General features: G+C 40.1%; 1 protein-coding gene across 1 annotated transcript; it reads left to right on the plus strand.

Moving 5' to 3' along the window:
- Positions 1 to 988: 988 nt before the first annotated feature.
- nipal2 (NIPA like domain containing 2) lies at positions 989 to 27,961 on the plus strand. The gene is made up of 12 exons (XM_014411604.3): positions 989 to 1,075; positions 1,883 to 2,157; positions 10,017 to 10,085; positions 11,079 to 11,247; positions 19,420 to 19,479; positions 21,771 to 21,892; positions 23,726 to 23,822; positions 24,062 to 24,197; positions 24,393 to 24,481; positions 26,950 to 27,013; positions 27,106 to 27,203; positions 27,389 to 27,961. Exons 2-12 carry the CDS (start codon positions 2,062 to 2,064, stop codon positions 27,493 to 27,495), a joined length of 1,107 nt encoding a protein of 368 aa, XP_014267090.1. The 5' UTR covers positions 989 to 1,075; positions 1,883 to 2,061; the 3' UTR covers positions 27,496 to 27,961.
- Positions 27,962 to 27,997: the final 36 nt, after the last annotated feature.

Raw genomic sequence — 27,997 nt, forward strand, 5'->3', positions numbered from 1 at the left:
CCATTACTAATGCTGCTCAGTGTTATACTGATGATAAACATTACCAGTAAACTACACAGGCTCTGCTCGGGAATCTGACCGGCCACCACAAATTACCAAAGTGAGGAGGAGTAGATAGTTGGTGTGTTAGTATCACTTATTTCTGTGTAAACCATTATTATTTCTTGACAACCAGAATACTTCAGAATAACTTTATAATACATCTTATTGAAACTGATTTGCACAAAAAGCTTCTAAGTTGTTTAATTGCCTTTAAAAAAAAAAAAATCAGTTATAAGTGTATTGATACCAAGAATGAGTTTTTAAATTGTACATTTTATAACTGTTTGTAAGATCTGTCTCTCAATGCAAGTGTCCAGTACTGGATATCAAGATGCAAACTGCAGTAATTTGTCACTAATTGTGTCTGATGTTAGCAATGTGCCAATCAATATATGAGGTCAACCTGAGAGTTTTAAATGTGACCATAGGTGACCATATTAAGGATACCCGGTCTCACTGACATCACACAGTGAGAAAACCATGTCTGGAAAAGAGCAATATTAAGTGGATTATGTTCAATATGAGAATCCATTATTTTAATAGTGTCTGTAAATGACAGGGATGAAAGAGAAACAGCATATTCAGTCCATTTTAAAGACGTTTTTGCAGCTATAAATATCATAGTTCCCTCTGATCATGAAAAGCATGTATATGTGTCAAGACAGACTGCTCATACTCAAAAGAAGGCAGCAGCCCCATCTGCACAAGCTAATTTTGTTTGTGCAGAGACAAACACTCTTCTCTTCACAGACGCGGATCAGAAAGATGCCACAAAAGACGACACAGCGATGTATCTCAGTTCAACCCTTTGACTGGGATGTGGAGCTACTCACAGCTGGACCCAGACTGAATAGAGATTAGATGCGGTCCTACTGATGTAGCCGGACTTGTCTGCATGCCCATTTGTTATGATGATTCTTATTTATTTATTTGGTCTTTCTTTCAGCTGCTGATGAGGTTTCCAAAGGGGTGATGAAGAGCGAATAGGAAGAGATTGCAAATTCAGGCACAATGACACACCTGTTGTCTGTAGGTGAGAACATTACCAGCCTAATTAGAAGAGGGACATCATGTGGCTCTAATCAGATGCGCTGTCGAACCATCTGCAAAACTGCCACTCTCTCTCTCTGTGTGGCCAGCAGGTGGCAACATGTTTAACAAAAACTGGAGCGCTGACATGCCAACTTGTTTGGATTTCAGGAGAATTAGTATTTCAACTTGTACCCCATCTTAATACACATTTCGACGCACTAAACCAAACAGGACAGCGGCTTGGTGTTTGTCTTCGTCAAACTTCTATCCTTTAACTAGAAGCTTGCGCATGGCAAGTCCCGATCCAGTGGGTTCAATACTACTGCCAAGCAGAAAGTTAAATTCACTTTTCATTTAAACCCAAACACTATAAATCTTCAGGTCATGGGGCCATTTCAGTCTAGCCTGAAACAAAAACAAGCGAAATCTCTAACTTTACAATCAGTTGGATTCTGTTTACTTCCATTCTAAGCCATCTGATCGATAATGACGCTCAGTCTCGCATCAAAGTGAATGTGTCCCAGTATCTGTGGTCAGTGCGCTGCTTTGTGTGCGCGACGATAACTGCGGCTTTCCTGATGCCTACTTCAAGTCCACAGTTATGTCGTACATCAGAGCGTCTAACTGCCAATGAACATGAACGCAGCGGGGCTCGAAACAAACAATCTGCTGTTTGTCTTGCTGCTTCCAATCCCATCGTCACAGAAGTGATGAGCACAAGTAAAACATAAAAAAGATGCACATGTTTGTTTGCTTTTTTCTATGACTTTGTTAATTTAAAATTCTATTTTCCCGATCGTACCTGAAGGCATCACCAACTCCTGATTCCTGTCCTCAACAATGAAGAACTTTTACCCTCCGAGTTTCCACTGAAGCGACAAGGACGTGTGGGATGCCTGGGACGGGATGAGGTGAAAGTGAGATGTAACGCCAGACATGTGAAGAAGGAAGGAATCGCGACAAACAAGTGTTTCCTTTTTACGTGATATGGAAAAAATGGCGAATTCAAGTTCTTCTCATGTGTTTCCTTCCTTGACCCCGGCCCTGGCTCACCGCGCAGAGGTCCTGGAAAATCCGCTTCAGGTGAGTTTGTTTAACTTTGAAACGTTTTGGCAAGGTGAGATTAAAAACTAATATTTAAAAAAAAACTTTCATAAGATGTATAAGTGACAAACTTACAGGTAACTTGTTCTAATTTAACAAAAACCTAAAAACACAGAATGCGTCGTAAATTTAAAAGAAAACCATTTCTTTTTTGAGCCATATTCTGTGCACCGTAGTTATATTTTTGCCCGCTTGTAATATAAATGATATTGAGCCTGTTCCAGCTGCAGCTGCGGAGATGAGAGCAAAACTTTTTTAATTTTCAGAAACTTCACTTTTTAAACTCCATTTAGAGCAGAAATTTGCACTCCAATATCCGAGAGAAGATTTAGTTAGTGCCTAAAAAATAATCTTGAAAGTCAAAGTATAACCTCAGCCTCTAAAGCTCTTTAGGTAATGAGCACTCAGTGTGGATGAGGAATCTAGACAGGGCAGAGATCTATTGGTGCTGGCACCTGTCACAACTATTTTTTAAAGCAATCATGACTAAATCATTGCGTTGAAAGGCTCTCTCTTTCTTTTGAACTTTTTAACTTTGTCAAGTGGGTTCGATTAATCTGTCCATTAAACAGAGTATGCAGACTGCGTGCACTTCTGTTTGTGTGTGATAATAAAAAGCAGTTTCCTTGAATGTGTGTGTGCAAACGTCCTGTTATGTTATGCCAGTCCTCTTTCCTCCCACTCTTATGTAACCACACATTCCTCTCACCCTCATTTTCCCCTGTCACTGTGTTTCGCCATGTTTCCTAAGTGTGACATTACCACTGGGGGCCAGAGAGAGAAAGGGTAGCAGAGGAGGACTGAGAGGCGTGAGTAATGAGTAATGACCCATTGGTGGGTTGTGAGAGAATAGATCTACTGTAAGAGTCCTGAACAGCTGGCTAATGGTCCCAGCTCCCCCTCTGTCCATGGCTACCCACCATCCCACAGAGCATCTCAGGATGGGGACAATATCTGTCTGTGTCACACTTTGACAGCGTTTTAGAAGTGAAAAAATGCTGCTGAAAAAAATGATGATGATTTGTCATCTTGGTTATACTTCACAAGTGAGACTTAGTCCCAGTATCTTTGAAAGATAGCTACTTCCAGTGACGTGATCCGTTACGTTAGGTAACAGAGGATGGGTAATATTTCCTAAGAATTTCTTTACCAGTTTTTGCCTTATTGGAGTTAGTGTGGGGAATAGCGGGCAGCGGAGCTTCCAGGCTGATTCAGTCTATGGACAAAGCTGTTCACTTTAAGCTTATTCAAACTCGACAACTGTATTTTATCTTTGAAAATTGCAGAATGCATGTGCTGCTGAACTAAATACTGCCAATTTCTATTGGAGGTAAACGAGGTGGGTGATGGGAGACCTGTACAGAATCTGCTGACAGCAGATAGCACAGTGCAACAGTAAACCCAAAATTAGTGTCCAGTATACAAGAGATTAGATTTTAACAGATAGGACTTACACATGTTCTCCCTCAAATAATAAAAAAGAATACATTTTAAAGATCTAATTCCTGGACCTCTTCTCAGCACTATTACTTGCAGAGATCTATAGCCAGCTGTGTTATTTATCCTGGCTCTAGATCCTGATCAGAGCCTTTACTCAGTAAACATACGGTTTAAGGTTAAATGTGACGCAATCCACAAATACATTTTGATAATGGTATTAAAATGTCTGTTTTCTTTCTACTACTGGTATCCATGTTTCTTCTGTACCCACCACTCATCCGGAGCAGAAACTGAAGGGCTGCATCCAGAGATCAGCCCATCCCAGTGAGGGACAGATCCCTATTGTCAGTGGACACAAAGGACCGTGCTGTCTGTACGTCTGTCGGTCTTTCTCATTGTTGGTCAGTGTCCTAGTGAGGAGGAGGAGGAGGATCAGTGCTATCAGGCCCTTCATCAGCCTTCAGATCCATTCAGATTTAAATTATTTTACTCAGAACAGTCACATGTAGTTTCCGGGTTCTGGTCTAATCCACTAATTGGAGTTTGCTCTGTGCTTATGAAACGTTCCTGAGCAAAAGAAGCTCAGGCTGTCTTATCTCTGACATTTAAGTAATGGAGTTTATACAACACACGGCCCACAATTGGTGGTAAATTCCCTCATTGTGTCTCGATGATGAATGTTCTCACGCACAGAGTTAGAGCCCACTTTTCCTTTTGCTGATAGCGATATTCACGATATTGCTGGACTGCTGCAGTGGGAATCCTTCTTGAGTTTGTGTCATTGTGACTTTTAAAAGCACAAGAATCTTTATTTGATGCTTTGCCTTTCTCACAGCCAGTATCAGTATCAGCTTATTGAATCCAGCCCTCACAATAATCGTGGCACTTCTTGTTAAATCTGGCAGCAACATTAAAAACTAAACATGCTGCTCAGGGGCTGCATTATTGTGTTGCTTGCCAGTTAAGTTGTCAGGTCTTCAGAATCATTTGCTCTGAAATGATGTACAATCGAATTCCTTGACTGTAACAAACAAATTACATTTTGAGGAAGCTAAAATAAGACCGCAGTAAAAGCAGATTTCTATTTTGGATGGCCTCAAACAACCTGTAATTACAGAGGACGGGAAAGACAAGAACTTCTGGATACCTGCTATTGTCCAAACATAGATGCAGTGGAAGGAGGCGTATATAGATCCTTTACTTAAGTGAAAATAAAAATACCAAAATGTTTAATTGCTCTTTTATACTGATAAAATCACAAAGACAGTCTTACTGCTATTATAATCATTCAGCGATGAAAACCTCACAACCATATCCTAGAATTCCTTGAGAGTAGCCCACTTAATATATGGACAGTACAAAAATACTCTGCTCAGAGGCACTGTTAATAAAACTCTGGCCAGTATAATTAAGCAGCTGATATTACTATTACCCTGCTGATAAACATCATTACCAACATGGGAACCCATCAGCCAAGATTTCAGCTCTTCCAGAAGAGATTTGGGCAAATAATTCACATTTTATGCACCCACTGTTAGGATATGTTTTAAAAAGCTAAATGGCTGAAACCAGATGATAGCCAGCACTTCCTATATGGCTGTTTTTCAGATGTTTTTCCTCTTATTTTCCCTCTACATTAAATGTTTAAACTGCTCAAACGTGATAAATCAGTACTGCCTGGACAAAAACAGAAACCAAAAGCCTCCAGTATCAAAAACTGTTCCTTGCCTACAAATTCTGCATATTTATGTGCAAATATCTCTTCTTAATGCACTTGGATATGGATGTAATACAGTATAAGCAGAGCACAAAATGGACAGGCTCAACTAAATTCAGATATTTTAAATAATGTAGTTGAGTAAATATAAGTGATTATTTCTACTTCTTTACGCGTTAACTGTCCTTATATTAAAATAAAGTAAGATGAAGAATGTGCAGCAGTTTAAACGGTGCTGTGGTGTGAAGTGTGTCGCTTTCCTTAAAGTGTGTAATGTTTGCTAAGCAAGTCAGCCAACAAAAGACGCTCCCAGTATACCAGCCTCGCCTGATCCAGCAGCTTTGTTTGCTCTTCCTCTGACAGGAAAAGTCTCTCCCTTTTAACCCCCCCTCCCTTTCTCACTTGCTCTCCTGCTTCTCTTCTCTCACACTCTCGCATGAATTTGTCTCCCTCGGTGGGAAGAGCGTTAGGCTCCTGCAGCCTTGAGTCTTGGCCTTGATTCCCGCAGTGACCACCTGTACCGCAAATGCACACCCTCCAACTTTACACCAACAAACGAGAGGAATGATTTATTATAATAAGGCTGAAAACACTTGCTGGTCAGCTTAATATGAAGTGAATGAATCCAATAGAAGTTAAGATGAATCCTTCCTCACATTTCAAATTGCTATCTCCTGTGTGAAGTCTGTGGAATGAACTGTCCTCAGGCTGCACATCCACCACCACGTATTCTTAACACACTGTTTCTCACGCACGCACACACACACGCACCCACGCAAAGTTAAACACCCTGTTCTGCCCCCGGCTTCTCTCAGCATTAACCTGCAGCTTCCCCATGGGCTCAGTAACAGCAGCGGCAGGGAGCCACTCACACTCTCTCCTGCAGAGCTTGACAAGGTTATTGATCTTGGTTTAGTGTACAGACCACAGCTGCCTGATAGGTGTCTGATCATAAATTACTAGGGTCATATTCTTCTTCCGTACAGTCGGGAGTCACAGTCCACTCTCCCCGTCAGTCTGTATGCCATATCATTAGAGGACGCCGTCTATCACTTCACACCCACACACACAAGTTCAGGCTTTTTACCTATCAGTCCCCTAGGAAACCCATCAGCAAGCCGCCCATCTCCTCCCCTCCTCCTCCCAAATCCTGTTTACCTCTCCTACTCTGCAATCATCGTGCAAGTGTAGGAAAACACACATGAACTAAATCCGGTTTAGCACTAGCGTCCTCGCTGTAGGTTTCAGGTGAGTGATCTCATCCAGCTTGGTGCCAAAGTGAAAAGGGAGAGAGAGGGTGAAGAGAAGATGGGCTTGGAAGAGAGACGCGAGAGAAAAACTGGACTGTAATGTGGTGGTTTTGAATGAAAAATTACCCATAAGTCCCCTAGACTTCAATTTCTTATCAAGCTGGCGAGGAGCTGATATGCTGAGTTATGCAATAAAAAGTAGTAGTTTTACTTTATAGTGAGCTGCTGGATGGAATTAGGAGTGCCATGAGCAGATAAATCAAAACTAATTGAAAGTTGGCTGTAGGTTTTCTTATAGCTTCATATCTACTCTGGTGCTTAAAAGCAAGGAACACACTTTTGTCTTTTCCTTGTAGACTAACAGCTGATCAGAGTTTTCAAAGGGACCCATGTTGTAATTGACCAGTCTCATCAATATGGATTTATTATAGACTTTATATGGATTCACTTGACATTTTATTCAGACATCAGTGTCGCTTTAGGGTAACATTGCAGTATCAATCCTCTGGGTTTTCTTCAGGCGCCTTTACCAATTTAAATAGTTAATTTGCCCTCCAAAACCTCTCAGTGGGACTTTGCGTTGCTTTCTTACTTGCTCTGACTAGTGTATTTAACTAGGGTTTGCAGCTGTGAGTTGTACTGAACCTGACTGCTGTGTCAAGGGCAAGGACAGCTGAACCGCAAGGAAATCAGGTGTGTGAGCTTGTCGCCACATGTGTATCCAAGACACGCATCATGATGCAGTTCACTGGGAGTAGGAGTGGCTAATGGTTCATTAGATGGGCAGAGGGGTTGTCAGGATGATCGTGGAAATATCTGTGTTGCTCTACTGTTCCTGGTGTCATTATTATCTGTAATGTGCTCTGCGGTGTTGTTTACACGTCCACACTGTTATACAAATAGTCAGTATATGTGAATGATTACCGATAAGTGATGTGCATGAAGCAATTTAGTCAGACATTCCTGACAGTTTTCTGGTAAGTCGGACACCATTAATAGAGAAATGAAGTCCGCCAGTGAATTCCATGGAGCGAGAAACAGTTTTTTAAATTTATTTTTGTGCCTAATTCATTTGATCATAAGTAAAATCACAGTCAGTCTCCATTAGTCTTTAAATATATAAATTACACTAAAAAGGATGCTCTCCTCAGAGCAGCTGCTGTTGTTGTGTGAGTGCATTCAGTCTCAGTTAGTTATGTTTATCTGATTTTGGTATGAAGCATGATTCGAGGATGTCATTACACCGTCACTAAATATTTGAAAGTTAGTGATTAATAAAAGGATCTGAGCTCTATTATCTTGTTCAAATATTAAACTTAATGAACCTATTTCAGGTCTGCAGCAGGCTCGAGTTAAATCTTAGAAGAAGTGACGGTAGTTTAGGTTATTTGTTGTGCACACAGATAAAACTAAACCACAGTGAGCAGCTTTTCTGACAACAGAGCAAAGGAGCGCTTTGGCCTAAAAGATGCAGTATAAATTCATGCTCCACATTAAAACTGCAAACAAGCAGCATTTTATTGTCTTTGCTAGAATACAGTGTTTCTTATAACCTCGGCCTTTATTGCTAAACAAACATGAAAGTGTATGACTCATAATTGTGCTGGAGTCATATTATATATGATATCCCGTCGACCTTAACGCACCACTTTATGTTTTTATAGGATTTTTTATTTTTTGGTTTTGAACTGGATAGGTAGCACACTAAGGCAGGTAAGGAAAACATCATTTTAACCTGTATTTCGTGGATGTTTACTCTCATGTTTTCATGTGGTGCTCCTGTGTACGCTTCCGTGTATTCTCTGAGCCTGGCAGTAAGAGTAGAGGATTGCTGATATTTCCATTGTTTGCACGATGAATTGCGACTTATGCTTAAATCATCACAGCTATTCCCTCTCAGTCTGGCAAAGAGATGCTTCATATTGTCACTGAGGATTTCTAATGATGCGCACTGATGGACAATAGGCGACCTCTGGATCGTGCGGTAGTGAGCAGCTGTTTTTGGAGCTGTGTTTGGAGACCAGAGGAATTAATTTACACTCCATTCACTCCCGTGTCCTTTGACCACGGCGGTGTTATCTTATTGTCAACAACATCACATGGATAATACTGACAATAACCCACTGTCTGTCTTATCAGACAGAATGGACCACTGAACCTGAACATTAATACTTATTTCCTTTTTTTTAATCTATTGTTGCTGCATGTGATTAAATTTCCCTCTTATTCTCCACCTCACTGTTGTTTCTCATCCTGTTGTTTTAACTCCCATCACCATCCACCTTCTCCTTGTCCATCCTCCACCTCTCTTCCTTAAAGCAATTTCAAGGGATAAATGCTTGGCTGCACTTTCTTTTACTTCTTCAAGAGTGATTGAGTTCTCTTCTTTAGGTTTTATCCTTCACATTCCACCCCCACTCTGTGCTATCGTTCCTTTATAAACTTTGTCCACCCACAGCCAACGGTATGTTAATAACCCAGAATTCAATTTTCTTTTGGCAGTCATTTTCCTGGGATATATCAGGGACAAAACAGCCAAGTATACTGTTCCAGCACTTTAAGTGAATGTATCTCGTTTCTCCCTCCATCACTTATACACCTACTCTGAGGAAAATTTGCTACAAACATCTGATGATACTTTTTTTGTTTTAATTAAGGTTGCACTAAAATTGAATTTGGCTGTTTTATATAGCAGTTTTACTTTGGATGTCTCAAAATCTTTGTATTTAGTTACCCAAAAAGCCCTGCATAGTTTGAAATTATTGTATTTATGGTGTACAGTGAGACATCCACTTTTCCTTATCGTTCAGGATAAATTGCAGCTTTTGCTAAAATGCTAGTTTCTTGATGTGGATGCTATTTGCAAGTCAGAAAGTCCTAATTGCAGTATTTACAATATGAAATGAATCCTGGGAAAGTGTTACTGTGAGTATGTTGGTATGCAAACACTAAAGATGGTAAACATGATAGTTATAGTTGAAAATCTCCATTTTTGCCTTTGTCAGCTTGAGTGTGATATTCCCAGAACTTTGTGCGTTTATTTGTCTGAAGGTGTGCACCAGCCTACAGCCAGATCTTAATGAGGTGTCAGATATTGTGTGAGAACTTGGATTGTTTTCATTTTTTGGCATATTTGTGTCAAATGTCTGTTTGCTGTTTTTGTTTTGTTTTTTTACTACGTGTGAGAATACAGATTTCGGTGTTACGAAGCCTTAAAAGCCTCTGTTCCACAGGAGTACAAACAATATCTACACACGCAGTTGTGCCTTTGAACACAACACCAATGGAGCAATGCTCTCTGTGGTTGTCATGGAAATGACAGATGCGACAGCTGGAGGGAAGACTTGCGAGAAGTATTATGGGGTGTTTGGAGTCGTGTGACAACTAGAGCGTCACCTAATCCTCTGTCTGTTTACTGTTTGTTTCCACAGACTTATCTCCTGGGAATCATCATCTCCATATGTGGGAATGTCCTCATCAGCATCTCGCTCAACATACAGGTAGGAAACACTGGAATCCAGCTGTGTGACAGACACTCAGCACAGTAGGCGTTTAGCGCCTGTAAAGTATTTCTAGACTGTCTTTCTCCTCATGGTTTGCTCTCTTTAGCAAACTCTGTGTGCTCATCAGGATTTTAGTGCGTGTACCCTCGGGCACTGTGGCTGTGTGATGTTCACAGCAGGCAGTGTGCATTAGAAATGACTGCATTTCATGACAGAAAAGCCTGTTTGAATTAAAACGAATAGAAGTGGGTGTTAAAATATTGCAATTCAGTTTTAATATAGTGCAATTAAGTATTCAAACAACACATTTTCTGCACAGTCTGGACCTGAGTAGGGTATTAATAAGCTGCCCTTAGGTTGATAGCTCTAATTCAGGTGAAGTTTTACCATTTTCTGAGCATCACAATGTTAAAAAATAAGGACTTCATTGATTAAATGTAATGTAAGCCTACAAGCGCTAACATTTACCAGTCTGAGAAGATTCATCTAAAAACATTATTTGTCTAAAGTGATCTTTTTTTCTGGGGAACTGATAATATGAAATAAAGTCTGCATGGCAGCAGCATGCAGAGCAAACTTGGATGCCGTGACAGCTTCAAGTAGATGTGAAAAAGTGCTAAAAGAGGTTGATAACCCTTACTTAGAAGCCAGTATAAGCTTCCAGAAATAGAATTGTTAATGATTATGAGGTATACTGTAGACTTGTGTTGGGATCATACAGCTTCTTAATTGGTGTCATGTCTCTTCTGAGATGAAATGGTAATCAGCAGAGAGTGTGATGCTGCGTTTAGAGTTGTGTGACAGTCGGTGTAATGCTATATTAAATTGATTGATTAATATGTTAAGTTGCACCTACTTTTTTAGGATTTGCACAGTGCGGTGAAGTTATTGTCTGTGTTGTGTTGCTGTAGTTTGTACAGCTCTGTTGGGCCCACTTTATCTGACTGTTCCCCTGGCTCCTCTGGCTCCCGTTCCCTCTCTTCCTGACAGAAATATGCCCATGTACGTCAGGCACAGCGTGGATCCAAACCCTACTACACATCCGCCACATGGTGGTGCGGAGTGGTTCTCATGGGTGTTGGGGAACTGGGAAACTTTGCTGCCTATGGCTTTGCTCCAGCATCTCTCATAGCCCCACTGGGCTGTGTGTCTGTTATAGGTAAATATAATCTTTTTTGTTTTTTTAGTGTCATGCATTATCCAAGTGTGAAAGCAAAACTAACAGTGGAAGGTGTTTCCATGCAAGGCCTGTGTTCTTTCCTTCTGATCCTGTTGACAGTGTCATGCCAACCAAAAACTAATGATGTTTTATCCAGTCATTTTCTATTAAAAAATTTTTCTATAGACTTTATTTAATCTGTAGCACTTTATAATGCTTATTTGTATATTTTATGCATTAATAAAATTATATGTGCGAATAGTAGTCTCTTAACCAGAGGTGGCAAAAGAACAGACATTCTGTACCTAAGTACTGATACTAGTGTTGAAAAATACTCCAGTAAAAGTTGAAGTACTGATTCAACTTCTTTACTCAAGTAAAAGTTAAAAAAAAAAAAGTACAGGCTCTGAAATGTACTCTAAGTAAGAAAGTAAAAAGTAGCTCTTTGGAGGACATTTCTACCAGCTGTTTTTATGCAAAGCTAACTGAACCTTGTGCTTTATTAATGTAACAATAATATTAGAAGAGCTCTATTTTCTGTTACCTACATTGTAGAGGGTGACTTTGCCTCTAAGCAGGAAATGAGTAGGGAAGAGATTAAAGTGGATTCAGCAGATGGGGGAACCCTAAAATTAGTTGAAATGGCTCAGTGTGGGGCAAAGAATCACAGCTCAGTAATTTCTATTGAGCGCTCCAGTAGATTGTCTTATTGTACAGGCTGTGAGTAGCAGACCTGCTGCTCTTTGTGGATGTACACAACGTGTTACAATAAACACGTTACTGTAATCCGATTACTTTTTTCAAAGTAAAGTAAGGGATTACTATTGCAAAAATAATTACTTTCCCGTAAGCACACTGCATTTCTGCGTTACTAAACCGTGATTTTGTTTGTGAAAGGGTCTCGTGACAATGACGTAAACACATGCAACGTTCGTGGTAACAGATGTGTGCAGATCAACAATGGATAATATGGAGAGCAGGAGCGAGTACGACCATGCAGGGTTTAAAGCTTGGAAGTGCTGACATTACTTTGAGTTTGATTCTGTAAAAAGTGACAAAAACATTAATGTATGCTGTACACCCTGCATGGGAAGAAAACTTCTTTTTACCGTGAAAAATTAAACTGCAAATCTGAGCAAGTACCTAGCACGCTGCCACGGGAATGTGAAATTCACAGAGAAACCCCCCCGGATCCCCCCACTGACATGACCGGGCAGACCTCCACCCGCCCCACTCCTGCTAAACAGGTGAAAAAGAGCAACGGGACTTAGTGCCACTGAGACTTTGATTTTATTTATTTTTTTGCTGTGTTTTACTTGCATCTATTTGAAAGAGAGTGTAAACACAAAACATTATTTTATTTCATATGCTGGAATATGCAGAAAATAGGTTTAAATGTTAAACAAATTTCTTTCTGTGAGAGACTGTTGCATATAATTTAATTTTTGCTTGATGCAATGCGCATGAAGGTAAAAGATTAAAACTAATAAAACAAGTTTTAAAAAGAGATTTTTTCATTTGATTCAATTTTATATGATGGATTATGCAGAAAAAATAGAATTGGGCTGAAAGGTCTATTGCTTTATTACTATTCAGGTTATGTGTCATGTTTTAAAAACTAACTGGTCAAATGTGACCGAAACATTAAGTAAGGCGGTGGGGGTGCACACAACCACAGGGTTAAAAAAGTAACTAAGTATCGAATTACTTTTGAAAATAAGTAATCAGTAAGTAAAGGGATTATTTTTTTGGAGAAGTAATCAGTAATTGGTTACTAATTACTTTTTTCAAGTAACTTGACCAACACTGTACACAGCTGAATTCAACCAGATGTCAGCAGATGTTTCATGAGTTGTCCTGGCAACACTGACAGTACGCTGTTTATATTAACTTTATTCTAGACGACCACTGTGCACCAGTCACACACTGTTCCTTTCTTTGAATCCATCACAGTACAGCAAACTAACCTGTTCATGCTACACTAACCTGCTGAGGATTTTCATGCAACCTTTAAATAGTGAAATACAGCAGCTGTATCTTTAGCTAGCAACACAGTGTGCGACAAACTGCACACAGACAGTTTGTGTGTTGAGCTCATAGAAATGCTGCGTTTGACAGTGACACCAGCTCAGGTATTTGGATTAGCATCCGAGTGGCTTCCAGATACGGGTTGGTTGATTTCCTTAGAACCATTATTGTTATATTTCACTGTAACACCACAGTAGGCTGACTGGGTTTATTTTTCCCACTTAGCTAGGTAAGCATTGATAACTTAGCTAACATTACCTCTATCACTATATTAATGGGAATATGAATCATTGTGAGACTTACTGCTGGTAAAAAAAAAAAAAAAACAGCTTTCTTCTTTTTGGTACTGGGAATTAAATCTTTTTGCTCTGTCTTTATTACTTGCAGAAGAAATCTCCTAAGAAACGTTGTAAAATGTACGGTGGCAGACCTGGGTAAAGACTTGTGTGTTTCACATTCATTTTTATTCCAAAGTTGACGTTTGCTGTTGTTTGTGGAGCATCTGAGAACTGCAAAGACTCTCTAGGATTTAATGTATATTGTTTGCAAAAGAAGCATTTGATTCAAAATAGGAAATAATAATCATCTTAAAATAGCTTGCATTTAAACATACACAAGAAGACTTCACGGCAGTAATGCAACTTATCGATTATACAAATTCTTCCCCACATTCATTGGCTTTCAGTTTTAGAGGGATATATAATAATATATAATATTAGGGCCTTTATAATAAGGATGCAGAACATATGATGTATTTTTTAGATTGGAGGCATAATATTGGCCTGTATTATTTATTTATATGAGAACCTTAACTGAAACATGTGAAATTCAACACATAGACATTAGTTAGTAAAGGTTTAAAAGTGACAACAGAGCTAAGTTACTTAGGTTTAGTAACTGTACTCCTTTTATTAATATTTTAAATGTAGAAGCATTGCAAGGAAGTACTGAAAAAGTACCTTAATCTGTTTCTATAAGACATTGTTTTTACAGAATCACGTAAAATCTATTCTTATCACGTAGTAATGTTTCTTAATAATCATTATATTTAAGTCCCTTATTGCCTAATAACCATTACATATTGTAAGGACATTTATATTAAATGTCACAATACACTGGTACTTAAATGTGTCTATTATCCTATTATTTTGTGCTGTACTGCACAATACTAGTTTCTGCTCTACCCTTGCGTGTTAAATAGACCTTCATATATGGTGATATATATCACTTCATCAGCTCATTAGCTCAGCAGCAGTATGTTCAAGTGCAGGGCATAAAAATGATCTGTATGTATCAGTGAAGTTCTCCATCTGCAATAACAGTTTTATTTCTCTCCTGTGTTTCCAAGCTACACAACTGCTTATAACTGATGAGACTAACAGTCTTCACTTTATTCACTGGAATCTTCAAGCTTACAAACCATTCTTTGTTATTTAAGGTGTTAATTCAAAAGTAAATTTAACAAATTTTAAACGAGCAGAAACAGTGGGTCATTGTGTGAGAGTGGAAGAGTGGTGGCGGCGGGGGGAGTTCATGTGTCATCGTTTCAATTCCTACCTTATACCCAGCACTGAACCCAGAAGATAAATCTCTACATTTTAGCTCCAGAGATTAAATTACATAGGAAGTCCAATTATTCCTGACATTATGAATCTAACACCACACTTGAGAAACAATCATTTTTACGGCCCACAGTTAAGCTAAAGATGTCACAGACTAAGCCGGACTCATTAGCCAGTCAAAACAAAGCCTGCCCCATTGCTACAGCTGGCAGCTGCTCAGTGCAAACACTCTAAACGCAGGTTAAATATTGAACAGGTTCACTTCTTACCTTCCACCGCGCATCACTCACGGCGCTGGAGGTGGTGGTGACTCATGGATATTAATGACAGCTATTACCTCCACGCTTCCTATAGTCACGTCTTGCCAGTGGATGAATGGTTTGAATAAAGCACTAAGCGAAACCACAAATCTTGCTAAGAAGGCTGCACCTCTTGTTCATTGTAGTTTTGCTTGCCACTGTATTTGCTTCAGTGAGCACTTACCAAAGAAAAAAATGCTTTTAGCAGAAAAATAAAGCCTCAGTTCGGTGTTCTGTTAAGACCAGCAACCTCCAAATGTGTTGTCAGTGTGTGTAAATCTAACCTTGTGCTGAATCTCTTTAAAACCACAACCATTAACAATTACCGTACTCATTTCCATTTTACTATCAGATCCTCGTGAAACCAGCCGATTGCTAGTGTTGCACTGGAGTTTGAATGAATATTATGCAGCTGAAGTGCGTTTTCAAGGAGCCTTTTAAATAATTAATGCATCTGAGATTACGAGGTGAAAGGAAGAGAAAGAAGAGGAAGATGTCTGCAGTCATGACACAGTCTGTCCTCAGCTACAGGGGAGAATCTGCAGGTTGGCTCCTTTCTTTGACTGACTGTACCCCTCAGCTCACACTGACTCACACGATATGCAAATGTTTAAAGCACATACATACACACACATAAAATTTATGCATAACTGTAGCGGTGTGTAAAAGGTCTAGAGGATTGTGTCGACTTGGGATGCTCCTCTGACATATGCACACACAACACACACCCTTCCTGCTGTGCTGTTGTGCCTGTTTTCCAAGAGCTGTGTGAAGGCACAGAAGGGGGTACAGACAGCAGGATGCCTTCACTGGGTAAACAAGAGGGAAGTGAGTGGCTGGCTTGGAGAAAGGCTGAGGTGAGAGGAAGAAAATTTCAAGGAAAGGAGAGCATAAGTATGTGAATGAATAAGACACAATAGGCAGAAGCAGAGGAGTAAAGGGCCGGGATCGAGAGAGCTGACGATGCCGCTGTCATCCGCCTGTCCGTGCATGTCACGCTGGCACTCGTGACGTTCCGGGGAGAGCAATTACTACTGTCCGCGTTCACAGAGCCCAGTCCTCTCTATTAGGAATGACAGCATCAGCCCAAAAGCTGTTGTGTGGAGCAGAGAATCAGCTCTCTCGTTCAGATACCGATGTCATCGCATGCAAAAGAGGAGGGGAAGCTGGCAGTGTGGAAATGAACAGAAACCTGACTGCATCACTCACGGATGTCAGACCTGCAGCACTGTATTATCCATTAGGATGCGGTGTTAGCGCAGTGTGAAGAAGTCAGGATGTAATGTAGATGTATAAATAACACAATGATTTTAAAGAATGACTTTACAGTGTGACTGTATTTATTCAGGGTCAGGACAAGATCTCATTTCAGATTTCAGAACTCCTTTACAACGTTTGTGTAATGTTTTCTTGAATAGCTTCTGAAGGACGGTTTTGATTCAAGTTATCAAAAGTTCCTGTTTGGGAAATTGTGAATACAACTTTTGTTTTCTTTTACAAATTACACGTGCACAGCTCCTATATTTGAGCTTCTCTGGGTGATGGCAGTCAGACTTTTGTTGCTTTCATCTTGCTCATGACAGATTTGTGTTGCACAAGAATGATTGACACTGTATGTTTCGTCCTCACTGGTAGGTACCCATTACTACACATCACAAAGAGCATGTATAGAGGTGCTGCGCACACAAGGACACAACGGCAGTGACAAAACTGCGTACCCCAGAGGTTCCCGTTGCCACATTTCTCATTATATCAAGCCGTGCGAAGCTCACTTTGTATGGAGTTGCTATGGTTACTTGTTAGATCCAGCTGGTCCCAGAGGCAAAAGAGTCGTCCAAAATGTGAGTGCGAACATGCTCTCAGTATGAAATATTTAACAACTAACTGTTTCATCAGAATATTAAGGAGAATCTTTATAAACTTCCAATTAGAGCGTAGGGTCCTTGCGGCATTGTGCACATCCATGGCCTGTTCTTTCGGAAAATGTGTGTTTGGAGACACATAGCCTATTTGAAAGAAAGTGTGGCTTTAAATCATGGTTTTAAAATGGCATTTTTGCTTATATTTGATTTGTTTCAGATAAACTTGCAACTATATATCTTTAATATCCATGTTAAGAACCTGTCACTGCCTGTCATCCAACACTGTGTCTCTGACACATTGAGCTGTTTACACTCTGTATCTAATCTCCTCATGGCGGAGGCAGAGCCCATACACAGACTCAAATGCTCTGTCTGTTTCTCTTCCAGTAATTTCCAGCAATTTCTTCCATTCAATTAGTCCCCGTGTCTGTGTGCCATCACCTGCTCACCCAGATTGCTGTCTGGCAGTCGTGTCAGCAAAACATAGCGCCCATAGTATGCTCTGCTGTGATATTGGTGAAAAATGCAACATCATAATTCCAACTGGTTATATAAAAATGAGCTTTCCACTTGTGTTGTTTAGTGAGGAGACCTCCAGCACGGCAGCGTCAGCGTGTTATGCAAACTGACCTCTTCACTGTGACAGGCCGCTGTCACTTGCATGTCAGTTTGCCTCTCTGTCCACTGGCCGTTTGTCTCGCAGTTTGTTTTTCTGTCTCAGCCAGTTAGCGTGCCTGTGTGGCCATCCATCTGTGTATCTGCCTGTTTATCGGCATGGCTGTGAAGTCTGCACGCATTTCTGCCCGCCTCGCTATTTGTCTCCGTGACAGCCGAATGCCGTGTTTCTCCCTTGGTTCGGTGCAGATCCCGGGGAAACATTAAGAAGACTAATCTGAGGCTTAGCTGATGTGAGACTGATTGCTTTTCAGTGTCGCAGTTTTTGACAATGATATTGATGGATGGGTTTGCAAAAAACGTGGCGTGGAATATCATAATTTCATGCTGGTGCTATGAAGTCCTAATGAGTTCCATTTATCCAAGCATACGGACCGATTTATGTTGTTCTAATATAAACATGTCAAGCATTGTGTACATGTATTTATGTGAACACGCATTTACATATAATAATATAGTGTCACTGTGTGAATATGTGCATAACTAAATACTTGTATCACTGCTGCTTGTGTAGACATAACACCTTAAAAAAAACCTAAAGATGGCTTGTTCTGATGTTAGTAGCCTATTTGAATATGGCTGCCATGAAGGGTGTGTAAGTGGTGGTTGGGAATGTTTAGGAAGGAGGTACATGTCAGTGAAATATCCACACGAATACCAGGACCCAAGGTTTTCCCTCAGAACCATGTCCAGAAATCGCCTTCCTTCCATAGTGCGTCCTGCAGCCTTCTGTTTCCCAGGTAAACCATGCAATCAACGTGATGTAAAGCAAAGCACAATTTTTTTTAGTATGTGCCTCTGTACACTGCAACAGTGGATTTTAAATCAAACAGTCAATGTGTGACTGAAGTGTAGACTTTGAGATTTAATTCAAGCAGTTTAGGAAAATTTTCCATGAACTGTTTGGGAATTACAGTCATTTTTATAAATCGTTTCAGAGCGTCAGGAGTAATTGGACAAACTAACATCATTTTAAACATGAGGATTGTTTTTAATACTTCGATGAAACTGCCTGAAGTCTCCAATCCGTGGACATCATCACATGCGTTGTTTACTCCCTTGAGATGTTCTGCAGTCACCCTTAGATGCAGCTTGTTTGTCAGTCTCTTCAAATTTGTATTTAATAACTAAAAAGCATGCTCTATAGGGTTGAAATCAGATGACTGACTTAGCTGTTGAAAAATATCACATTTTTCTGCCTTGAAAAATTCTTTCTTTGGTCTTGCAGCACGCTTTGGGTCATAATCCATTTGCTCTGTGCAGCGCTGTCTGATCAGATCAGAAACATTTGGCTGAAGCAGAAAGCGTAGCCCTGTACGCTTCAGAATCTATCCCTCTACTGGCCAGTGCATTCCTTCTTTGTAAAATATTAGTGATTTGGCAACTCCCAAAATCTTTGATATCTCTATTGATTGATTGATTGGTTAATTGATTGATTGATTACTTTATGCATTATGATTACTTGCATCAACATCTCCTTTGACTTCATATTGAGCATTCCAGTAACAACCACCAAAAACAACTCTATACAAATAATTCTGCTTCATTATTTTAAGACCTCACTGCCTCACAGATGCTTTGATGTGGTTGACGTGTGTGTGTCTGCAGTCAACAATGTAGACTACCTTCAACATTACTGATGTGATTCTTATGGAAATATAAATATGTTGGTATTTACTTTCATTGTAGTGGACTGAATGGTTTGAATTGCAGTTAAACTAAGAGACTTTTTTTTTGTTGTTACAGCCAGTGCTATCATATCTGTGGTTTTTCTCAAGGAGACGCTGTGTGCCTCTGACATCGTTGGTAAGTAAGCATTCAGTAGCGATGATGGCACTTACAGTATAAGTGTCCTCTTGCGATGGTAGTTTGAGTTCAGAGCAAATCTTAATGTAGTTTGTATATATGCCAAACTGAGTTTACAGATGATAATTCAGTCACAAGAGAAAAAATATCCTGAATTCCAGTTATGTACTAGTAAAAATGCCCTCTTGCTTTTTTATCTTTGTAGCTTCGGGAAAGCGAAGGCACACTCAGCACAGACATATTTTTTGTTTTATGAAAAGCTTTTGTTTGTCATAACAATTTGGTGATTCTGCTGCTAAATGGCATAATTGTGATGACCATTCCTACTCCTGGACTGGAAATTCATATCAGCATCACACAGCTCTGTTTATTGTTGCTTTCTTGGATAAATCGGCTGCAATGTTTTTGCCATTTTGTTTTACAATTGCCGAATGCCATTATCAACCGCATATTGGAAACAGTTAAATGCATGAATGTTTTATTCATAAAGGGGCATATTAGTGGGAACAAGCTCTGTTTTTCTGCCTGTGTGCAGCCAGCGGCAGAGGTAAAACCTCGAAAATGATCATTTAAATAACAAAAATAAAGATGAATATTAAAAACCACTGCAAGAATGAACACAGTAACATTTTAGGCTTCATTTCAAGTTCATTTTTCAAGTTGAGTTCATTCTTGTGTCAGAAGTTAGGAACAAAAATATGACACAAAATGTGTTTTAAAGTGAAGCCCATTGGTAAGATATATAGTCACTGGATCATTTGTAGGAAAAAAAAGAGCATTCGTACCATTTCAATAAATGTCCCGTTTATCTTTTTAGCAGGATGCCTATCGCAAACAATCAAATAAATGTCAGTGTGTGCTGCAGGGCTGTACCAATTTAAGGAATGGAGTGTATAATAAACAAGAACTGGGCCAGTTCTTTTCTTTTTCTATCAATCACTGCACTACTCATTTTGCATCTTGGACAGCTCTATCAAAAAATACAGGGAATCTCTATATTCACTTCGCTTTTTTAAAAAATGACATCAAAATGAAAACACTTCTTTAAATAGCCATATGCAGTCATGTGGAAAAGAAAGGAGGCCCTCTTTCTGTTGTAAGGTTTTACGTCTTAGGACAAAAAAAAAAACCGTGTGGTGAGGTGTTACATGCGACACTGTGTCAGTACTTATTTAACAAAAATGAAGCCAAAGTGCAGAAGCAGCGTGTGAAGAATTACTGTAAGTACGATCTTACTGTTTCCATGGGGATTAAGAGGGGAAGTGGCAGCCAGGTGCTGATAATCAAATTAAGTTAATTAACTGATCATCAGCAAGTGTGAGCGCTGCTAAAAGAAAAGCTTTGCCGTTTTCTAGTCTCAACCATTCACACGTGTTTTAACAGACTGCCAAGAAGAAGAGAGATCAGTAAAGATCTGAAAAAGGCTTTGCCCATCACTGCCCAATAGTATGAGTTATAAAGCCATTTCCAAACAATTAAAAGTCCATCATGTACAGTCAGAAGAACTGGACACAAGTGTAAAACATTCAAGACAATTGAAATATTCCCAGTAGTGAGCGTCCACACAAATTCACCCTAAGGTCAGATCGTGCAGTGCTCAGAGAAACTGCAATAAATCCGAGGGCTACAACTGAGACTCTACAGCTCTTAGTTAGCTGGTTGCATTTTTAAAGATCATGACATTACAGTTACAAAAAGACTGAACAACTATCACTTGTTTGGAAGGGTTGCTGGCAGCGTGACATCTGAACAATCCACATGACTTCTGGAATAATGTCTTTTGGAAAGACGAGACTAAAGTTGAGATGCACAGCGCTGCGTTCGGCATAACCCAAACAGTATATCAGCACAAACACCTCACACCAGCTGTCAAGAACAGTGATGGAAGGGTGAGGATTTGGGCTTGGTTTATAGCCACAAGACATGGGCACCTTGCAGTCAGTGAGTTGACCATGAACAGCTAAAGTCAGGTGTGAGGGCATGTGTCCAGCAGCTTAAGGCAAAAAATTGGCTGATACAGCAGGACAGTTTAAATGTTTACATAGTTGTTCAAACACTGCTTCTGCAGTATGGCTACATTTTAAAAAATTACACTGTAAAATGTGATGGGGGGGGGACATAAAACCTGAAGAGGGTACATTTTCTTTCTCACATGACCGTAGGTGTTATGGATTTTAGCTACTCCCAGTAGTAGTAGCAGAACTACTTGTAAGATGAGGTCAACTGAGCTGTCAAATCGATATAAAAACCACCTCCAATAAACTCACCACTCTGCTGTCTTTCTTTCTTAGGTGGTACCCTGGCAATAACAGGAACATACGTCCTGGTGACCTTTGCCCCCCACACCTCCACACACATCACAGCCCATCTGGTCCAGTACTACACTATCAGCTGGCACTTCCTGCTTTACCTGGTGTGTCCTTTAAAATGCTCTCTTATAAGTCAAGTAATACACATTAATGTGTATTCGTTTAACAATATTTTTTATTTATCAGTAACAGAGAAACCACATGTAATCATAGAATGCATCATTGTGAGCTTTATTGCACAACACCGTGGTCATGTCACTGAAAATCCTAATGTAGCACACCACTGTTGGTCAAAGACAAGGTCACTCTTTACAACCAGCTGCTGCTTGGTAACTTTTTCCAAATGAGACGAGGTCTTTTCTACCACTACTCTTAGGGGTCGTTCCCTCAGCTCTGTTCTCTGTTGTGTGTCTCTGTTGTGAAAGTGGTCAAGTGGGAGAGAGTCCTTTTAAGCTTAGATAGCGTTTTCATACTCGGTAGTCACGAAATACTCCCTCCAACAAACAGGCTGTGAGTGCATTAACACTTACCCATGTACCCTCCTAGTCCAGTTTCACCTCAAGCAGCAGTGGCATAAACATAGCTGTTGCTATAGTGACCAATCAGAAGACAAGTACAGAGCTAAAACAACATTTTTTGTTTTTGTTTTGTTTTTGTTTTTTTGTCCAAACCCACTCATCACAAACGTAAATGTTGGCTCAGAGCTAGTCTTGATTGAAAGCACTTCTTAGACGCTTTTAAAGGAGCATTTCTGTAGACTGGGGTCATTCACATCCATCCAGCTGTGTCTGAGTCATTCCCTGACTCTCATGCACCTTGCATTTCATGTTTCAGGTTAAATGTCTCCTGTACCAAACACTGCGTTTTGTGCCTTTTAGCTGTGATGTCTCAGTTAGTAACTAGTAAGTCCTGAGCACCACATAAGACCTATAGGCTATCAAAATACACTGCATTTTTTTCATTTGTTTCCTATATTACAGAATATACCACAAATACAAAAACACTTTTCTACTGACGCTATCTTTCCAAATCCTAAACATTTAATTTACTTTTTTTGAACAACTTTTTTGAACAACTGCACATGATCTGTCAAGCTAAGTAGAAATAAATGTAAAACGATGCTAGCCAATGGCGGAGAAGGAGAACGTGCCCCAGGTGGCAGTGCCATCATTATTCAGGGCACAGCATGTCACTCACGATTCTTTTTCTATTTAGTAAACCATTACAAAAAAAAATCCATGAAAAGTGCATAAGAAGATATTGGGCAAATACAAATGGATAACTAGAAACGCAGAGGCTACGCTGTTTGTGAATACTCATCAGCCTGCAGAGGAACAGCCTCCAACAAGTATGGGATTAACTTTAGTGGGTGATTAATCAGAGGGAATGAAATACCCATTGCCCCTTCTTCTTATTACCAAAGATCATTCTGTTATCAGTTATCATCTGGAAGGACCGCTGTAATGTCAATCTGAACATGGATTGGGGCATCTGCCACAAATGCCTGAGGTCTTTGTTAATCCATTTTCAAATCATAATTAATCCTTTTATTTAAAATACATACAGAGATACATGGATGATAGCTGGAGGCATTTTAAAGGTCAGCTTGCCCTTTTTCCCCACTTTATTCTGCTTTACACTCTGTTGTTGTTCTTTATCTACTCGAGCTGCATTAGAGGATCCTGGAACAGCTGAATGCTATTTGACAACCCCGAGCTCTTTTCATTTAAAACCCAGCAATTCATTTCATTTTTCCGCCATAGTCATTTATTTCAATTAAAGTGTCCTGCTCTCTGGCTACATGCTGCACTCTCTTCCACTAATAAGACAGTCAGTAAAAGTACAATTCAAGTGCAATTCAGATTTTCAATTTCTGTGCAGCTTCGAGGAAATGGAATCTGCATTAATGATTTGTACGTCTCTTTCTCTCTCAACAGTTTATAGAGATCGTCATCTTTTGCCTTCTGCTTTATCTGTACAAGAGGAGGAACATGAAGCACATCGTCATTGTGATGCTGCTGGTGGCCCTGCTCGGTACGAAAGAGTGGAAGTTGCCCAACTGAGGGCAGATGCTGTAGATTAAGTTGGAGGTTGCTTTTGTTGCTTGGCTACCGTATAGAGCTGTTATCATTTTTGAAGAGAACCAAGTTGAGAACAATAGAAGGAAATAATTCAGCGTGTTCACTAAATTAACCGCCTCCACGATTTAGCATGAACTTGTGAGGTGCTGCAGCTAAATGTTAAAGCGATGTCTTGCTTGTGTGTTGTTGCAGCCTCTCTGACAGTGATCTCAGTCAAAGCCGTGTCAGGGATGATCACAGAGTCGATAAAAGGCCAGCTGCAGCTCATCTACCCCATCTTCTACGTCATGTTTGTTGTCATGGTTGCTTCTTGCGCCTTCCAGATCAAGTTAGTCAAAGTTTTCTGTCTCTAGTTCTCATCTTTAAGCTTTTTGTCATCGCTTAGATCTCACGTTTGTCACTGGCTCGATGGCTGTTCAGTGAAGAGTGAGGGAAATCACATATTTTACATGATGACCCTGTACCTGCTGCATTTCATTCACCAAACTTCTCAAATGTTGCTTTGTTCTCTCTCTCTCTACAGATTTCTCAATCAGGCGATGAAAATGTTTGATGCCACAGAGGTGGTTCCTATCAACTTTGTGTTTTTCACTGCAAGTGCCATCCTTGCAGGTCTGTTAAACAGAAAGCTGTTGAACAGCTATGTGGCTAAATGAGCAGAACAGTTGCTTCTCTGGGCCTCAGGTTTACTCTGTGGTCCAAAAATCTTAATGACCTTATAGCACCATATCAGCCTATTAGAGCACTTCGCTCTCGCTCTGCAGGCCTACTTGTTGTTCCTAGAGTAATTAAAAGTAGAATGGGAGGGAGAGCCTTCAGTTTTCAGGCCCCTCTTCTGTGGAACCAGCTTCCAGTTTGGATTCAGGAGACAGACACTATCTCTACTTTCAAGATTAGGCTTAAAACTTTCCTTTTTGCTAAAGCATATAGTTAGGGCTGGACCAGGTGACCCTGAATCCTCCCTTAGTTATGCTGCAATAGGTGTGAGCTGCTGGGGGATTCCCATGATGCATTGAGTGTTTCAGTTACCTTTCTCACTCACTATGTGTTAACAGACCTCTCTGCATTGAATCGCACTTGTCAATAATCTCTGGCTGCCTTCAAAAGCATGTCTCCTATCCTGTCTTCCTTCTCTCTCCCTAACCGGTCACGGCAGATGGCCCCGCCCCTCCCTGAGCCTGGTTCTGCCGGAGGTTTCTTCCTGTTAAAAGGGAGTTTTTCCTTCCCACAGACGCCAAAGTTCTTGCTCATAGGGGGTCATATGATTGTTGATTATTGTAGGGTCTACCTTAAAATATAAAGCGCCTTGAGGTGACTGTTGTTGTAATTCTGCGCTATATAAATAAAATTGAATTGCATTCAAAAATGATTTAAAAGTGCAAGATTTAGCCACACTCGAGCCACAAAGTGACATATTCCTTTATGGCTCTTATCAGTGCCAGCTTTTTGTACTGTGGACATTGTTGTGGTGTCACGAACACTCACCACCAAACCAAATATATATTCATCGGTTGCTAGGAATTGCAACTGCATACTTCATTCATTATTTCTTAAAGCTACGGAAGCCTGTTAGACAGAAGTGTTCTAAACTGGACCAGTATAAGTACAGAGTAATGACCTAGTTTAATAAACCAACAACTTCCCTGTTTTTTTTAGTATAAAAGAAGTATTCTCAAAATGTTTGCATTTAATGTATCATACAGTGTGGATGTTGAAGAGCCTGAGATGGTAACTGTGTGTCACAGTAAATCTATGCACAAAGCCTTCACATGTAGAACATCTGGGAACTAAACAATAGCCCATTAATCCCCCTACATGTCAACATGTAGAAATACTCGTGGCCTGCAGGCTTTGTTTGTCACATCAGTTTTACTGCCATGCTAGCAACATTGTCTGCACTGGATAGATACTGATCACTGCAACGCGGGAACACCTCATGAAAGCAGTTTTGGAGATTGATTCCTACTAAAGAAGCAAATTAAAGGGTTTTAGATGTTTCATAAGATTTACTGGCAATAACAGACAAAGATGTGCTCCAGCACTACAATAGCTGAAATCGGGTACACATACATTACACACACAGGGCACGATCAAGACAGTGACTCACTGCTGTGAACCACTTAGGAGTCCTTGCTCAGCAAACGCTGCAAGGTATTTATAGTGTGTGTGTTCTGCCAGGTCAGGTTTTTAATATCTAATCAATAAACCAGAAAAACAGACAAAAGTTTCCCCCAAGTATTTTGGCTTGAAGAGAAAATCCAGAGTAAAACACTTCATCACAATGTAAAACCCTTTTTGGCAGGACACCTTGTGTTACAAAATCCATTTTCTTGTTTGCTTTACTTCTGGATAAATTGCCCGAGTGATGTCATTTCAACCCATTTGCAGCATGGCTTCAGTGGAGTGTAAAAGAAAATGTTCCAGCAGTACAAAACATCAGGCTCAAACAAGATCAGCTCCGGTGTCGCTCTCATACTGCAAATGAACAGCAGCGTCTTTCACAACGCCGCCCAATACAGAGAGACGCCTGTGATAGAGGAGGCACAGGCACGAGATGAGCTGTAGTTTGAATTACTCTTTACTTTCTCCGATATTGCTCTCAGTATTACTATTGCTCTGTCCGCCTACACGAATAACCCACAATTGATTGCATTGAACAACAAATTGCTGATGTATTATATCTGGCGGTGTAAGAACATCCGTGGGCGGACTTTTACTTTAAGATTAGTTTAGCTCCACATTGAGGAAAAATATTGTTTTGGTCCTAACCCGGTGACGGTCACAGCTTAAGACAGTGAAGTGAGCACTGGAAAAATGAACTCGCTCTCTGAGCCAACAGTGGCTCTCCTACAGTCTCTGCACAGAGGACATTGTTTGTTTTTGCATTCTGTCAATATGCTGAGCAGTGTTTACTATTCATCTCTCAAAACTGCACCCTTTCACTTAATAATTCTCCCCACTCATTATCCCAGTGTAATGCATGCTTAGGGTTTTAGGGCCATGTTTCACAAAGAAAGCTGCAGAGGTGATGTGCATGTTTTGTTACTCTGTCACATTAAATGGACTTTTTCATTTTGCAGGGATTGTATTCTATCAGGAATTTGAAGGCTTGGCCTTGCTGAACATCGGTATGTTCCTGTTTGGGTAAGTGTTCAATAAGCTACCAGCCACTGCAGCTTATCAAATTATGCTTATTGCAAAATGTCAACAAACTTCTCAAACTGTTTCCCCCCCAGTTGTCTTCTGTCCTTTGTTGGAGTTTTCCTGATAGCCCGAAACAGGCCAAAGATAAAGCAGCAAGATCGCAATTTTATCGCAATGAATAAAATTCCTGGTAAGATCTATTTATCGTTTTTTATTTTGTTGCCTTAGAACCTTTTTTGGTTTTTATGGTTCACTTATTAGCAGATAGCTTTTGAATTATATCTAGTGGCAGTGATCCTGGAATCACCCAGCTGCTATTGTCTGCCACCCGGGCAGCAGACTCCATCTAATGAGCTGCACTGTCCATATTCACAGGGAGAAGGCACACAGACAAAGTTCAGCCTGAGGCAAAGACTACAACATACGGATCACTGGCAGCCAAACTTATGTGCAACAGATCGGGCCAAACAGACGATTCATAGGCCCAGCTCCATCTGTTGAGACTGTCATTTTGATGCGTTTGTGTGTGCGTCTCTCTTCTTGGTTCATTTAAAATGTGTTTATAGAAAGAAATGATGGCCATCAGTTAAAACCAGTGCCAGCTGAGCATCAGAACTGGTGGCCATATTGATTTTACATTTTATGCTCCAACTATTAAGTACCTCTCATTAGGTAAAATATCTATTTGTGTCTGAGCATCATTTCCCACACAGGTATCAGAAATACCTCAAGAGGAGTCACTCCAACATAAGGAAACACCTCAGGATGAAAGGTCAATATTAGATTGTTCACAAGCAACAATTTTTAATTGTGAGGAGAGTAGTGGTTGAACAAAAAGGTCCAGGAGGGCACTCTGACCGAGCCTATCAATATAACATAAGGTTATATGTCAATGAGCTGAATAAACCGCTCTGTGTTGTGTGTAAATAAATAAGGACAAAAAAAGTGTTCCTGTGGTCTGAGGGTTTCATTTGTTACAGAAAA

Source organism: Maylandia zebra, linkage group LG11 (genome assembly GCF_041146795.1).
Source record: "Maylandia zebra isolate NMK-2024a linkage group LG11, Mzebra_GT3a, whole genome shotgun sequence".
NCBI lineage: Eukaryota > Metazoa > Chordata > Actinopteri > Cichliformes > Cichlidae > Maylandia > Maylandia zebra.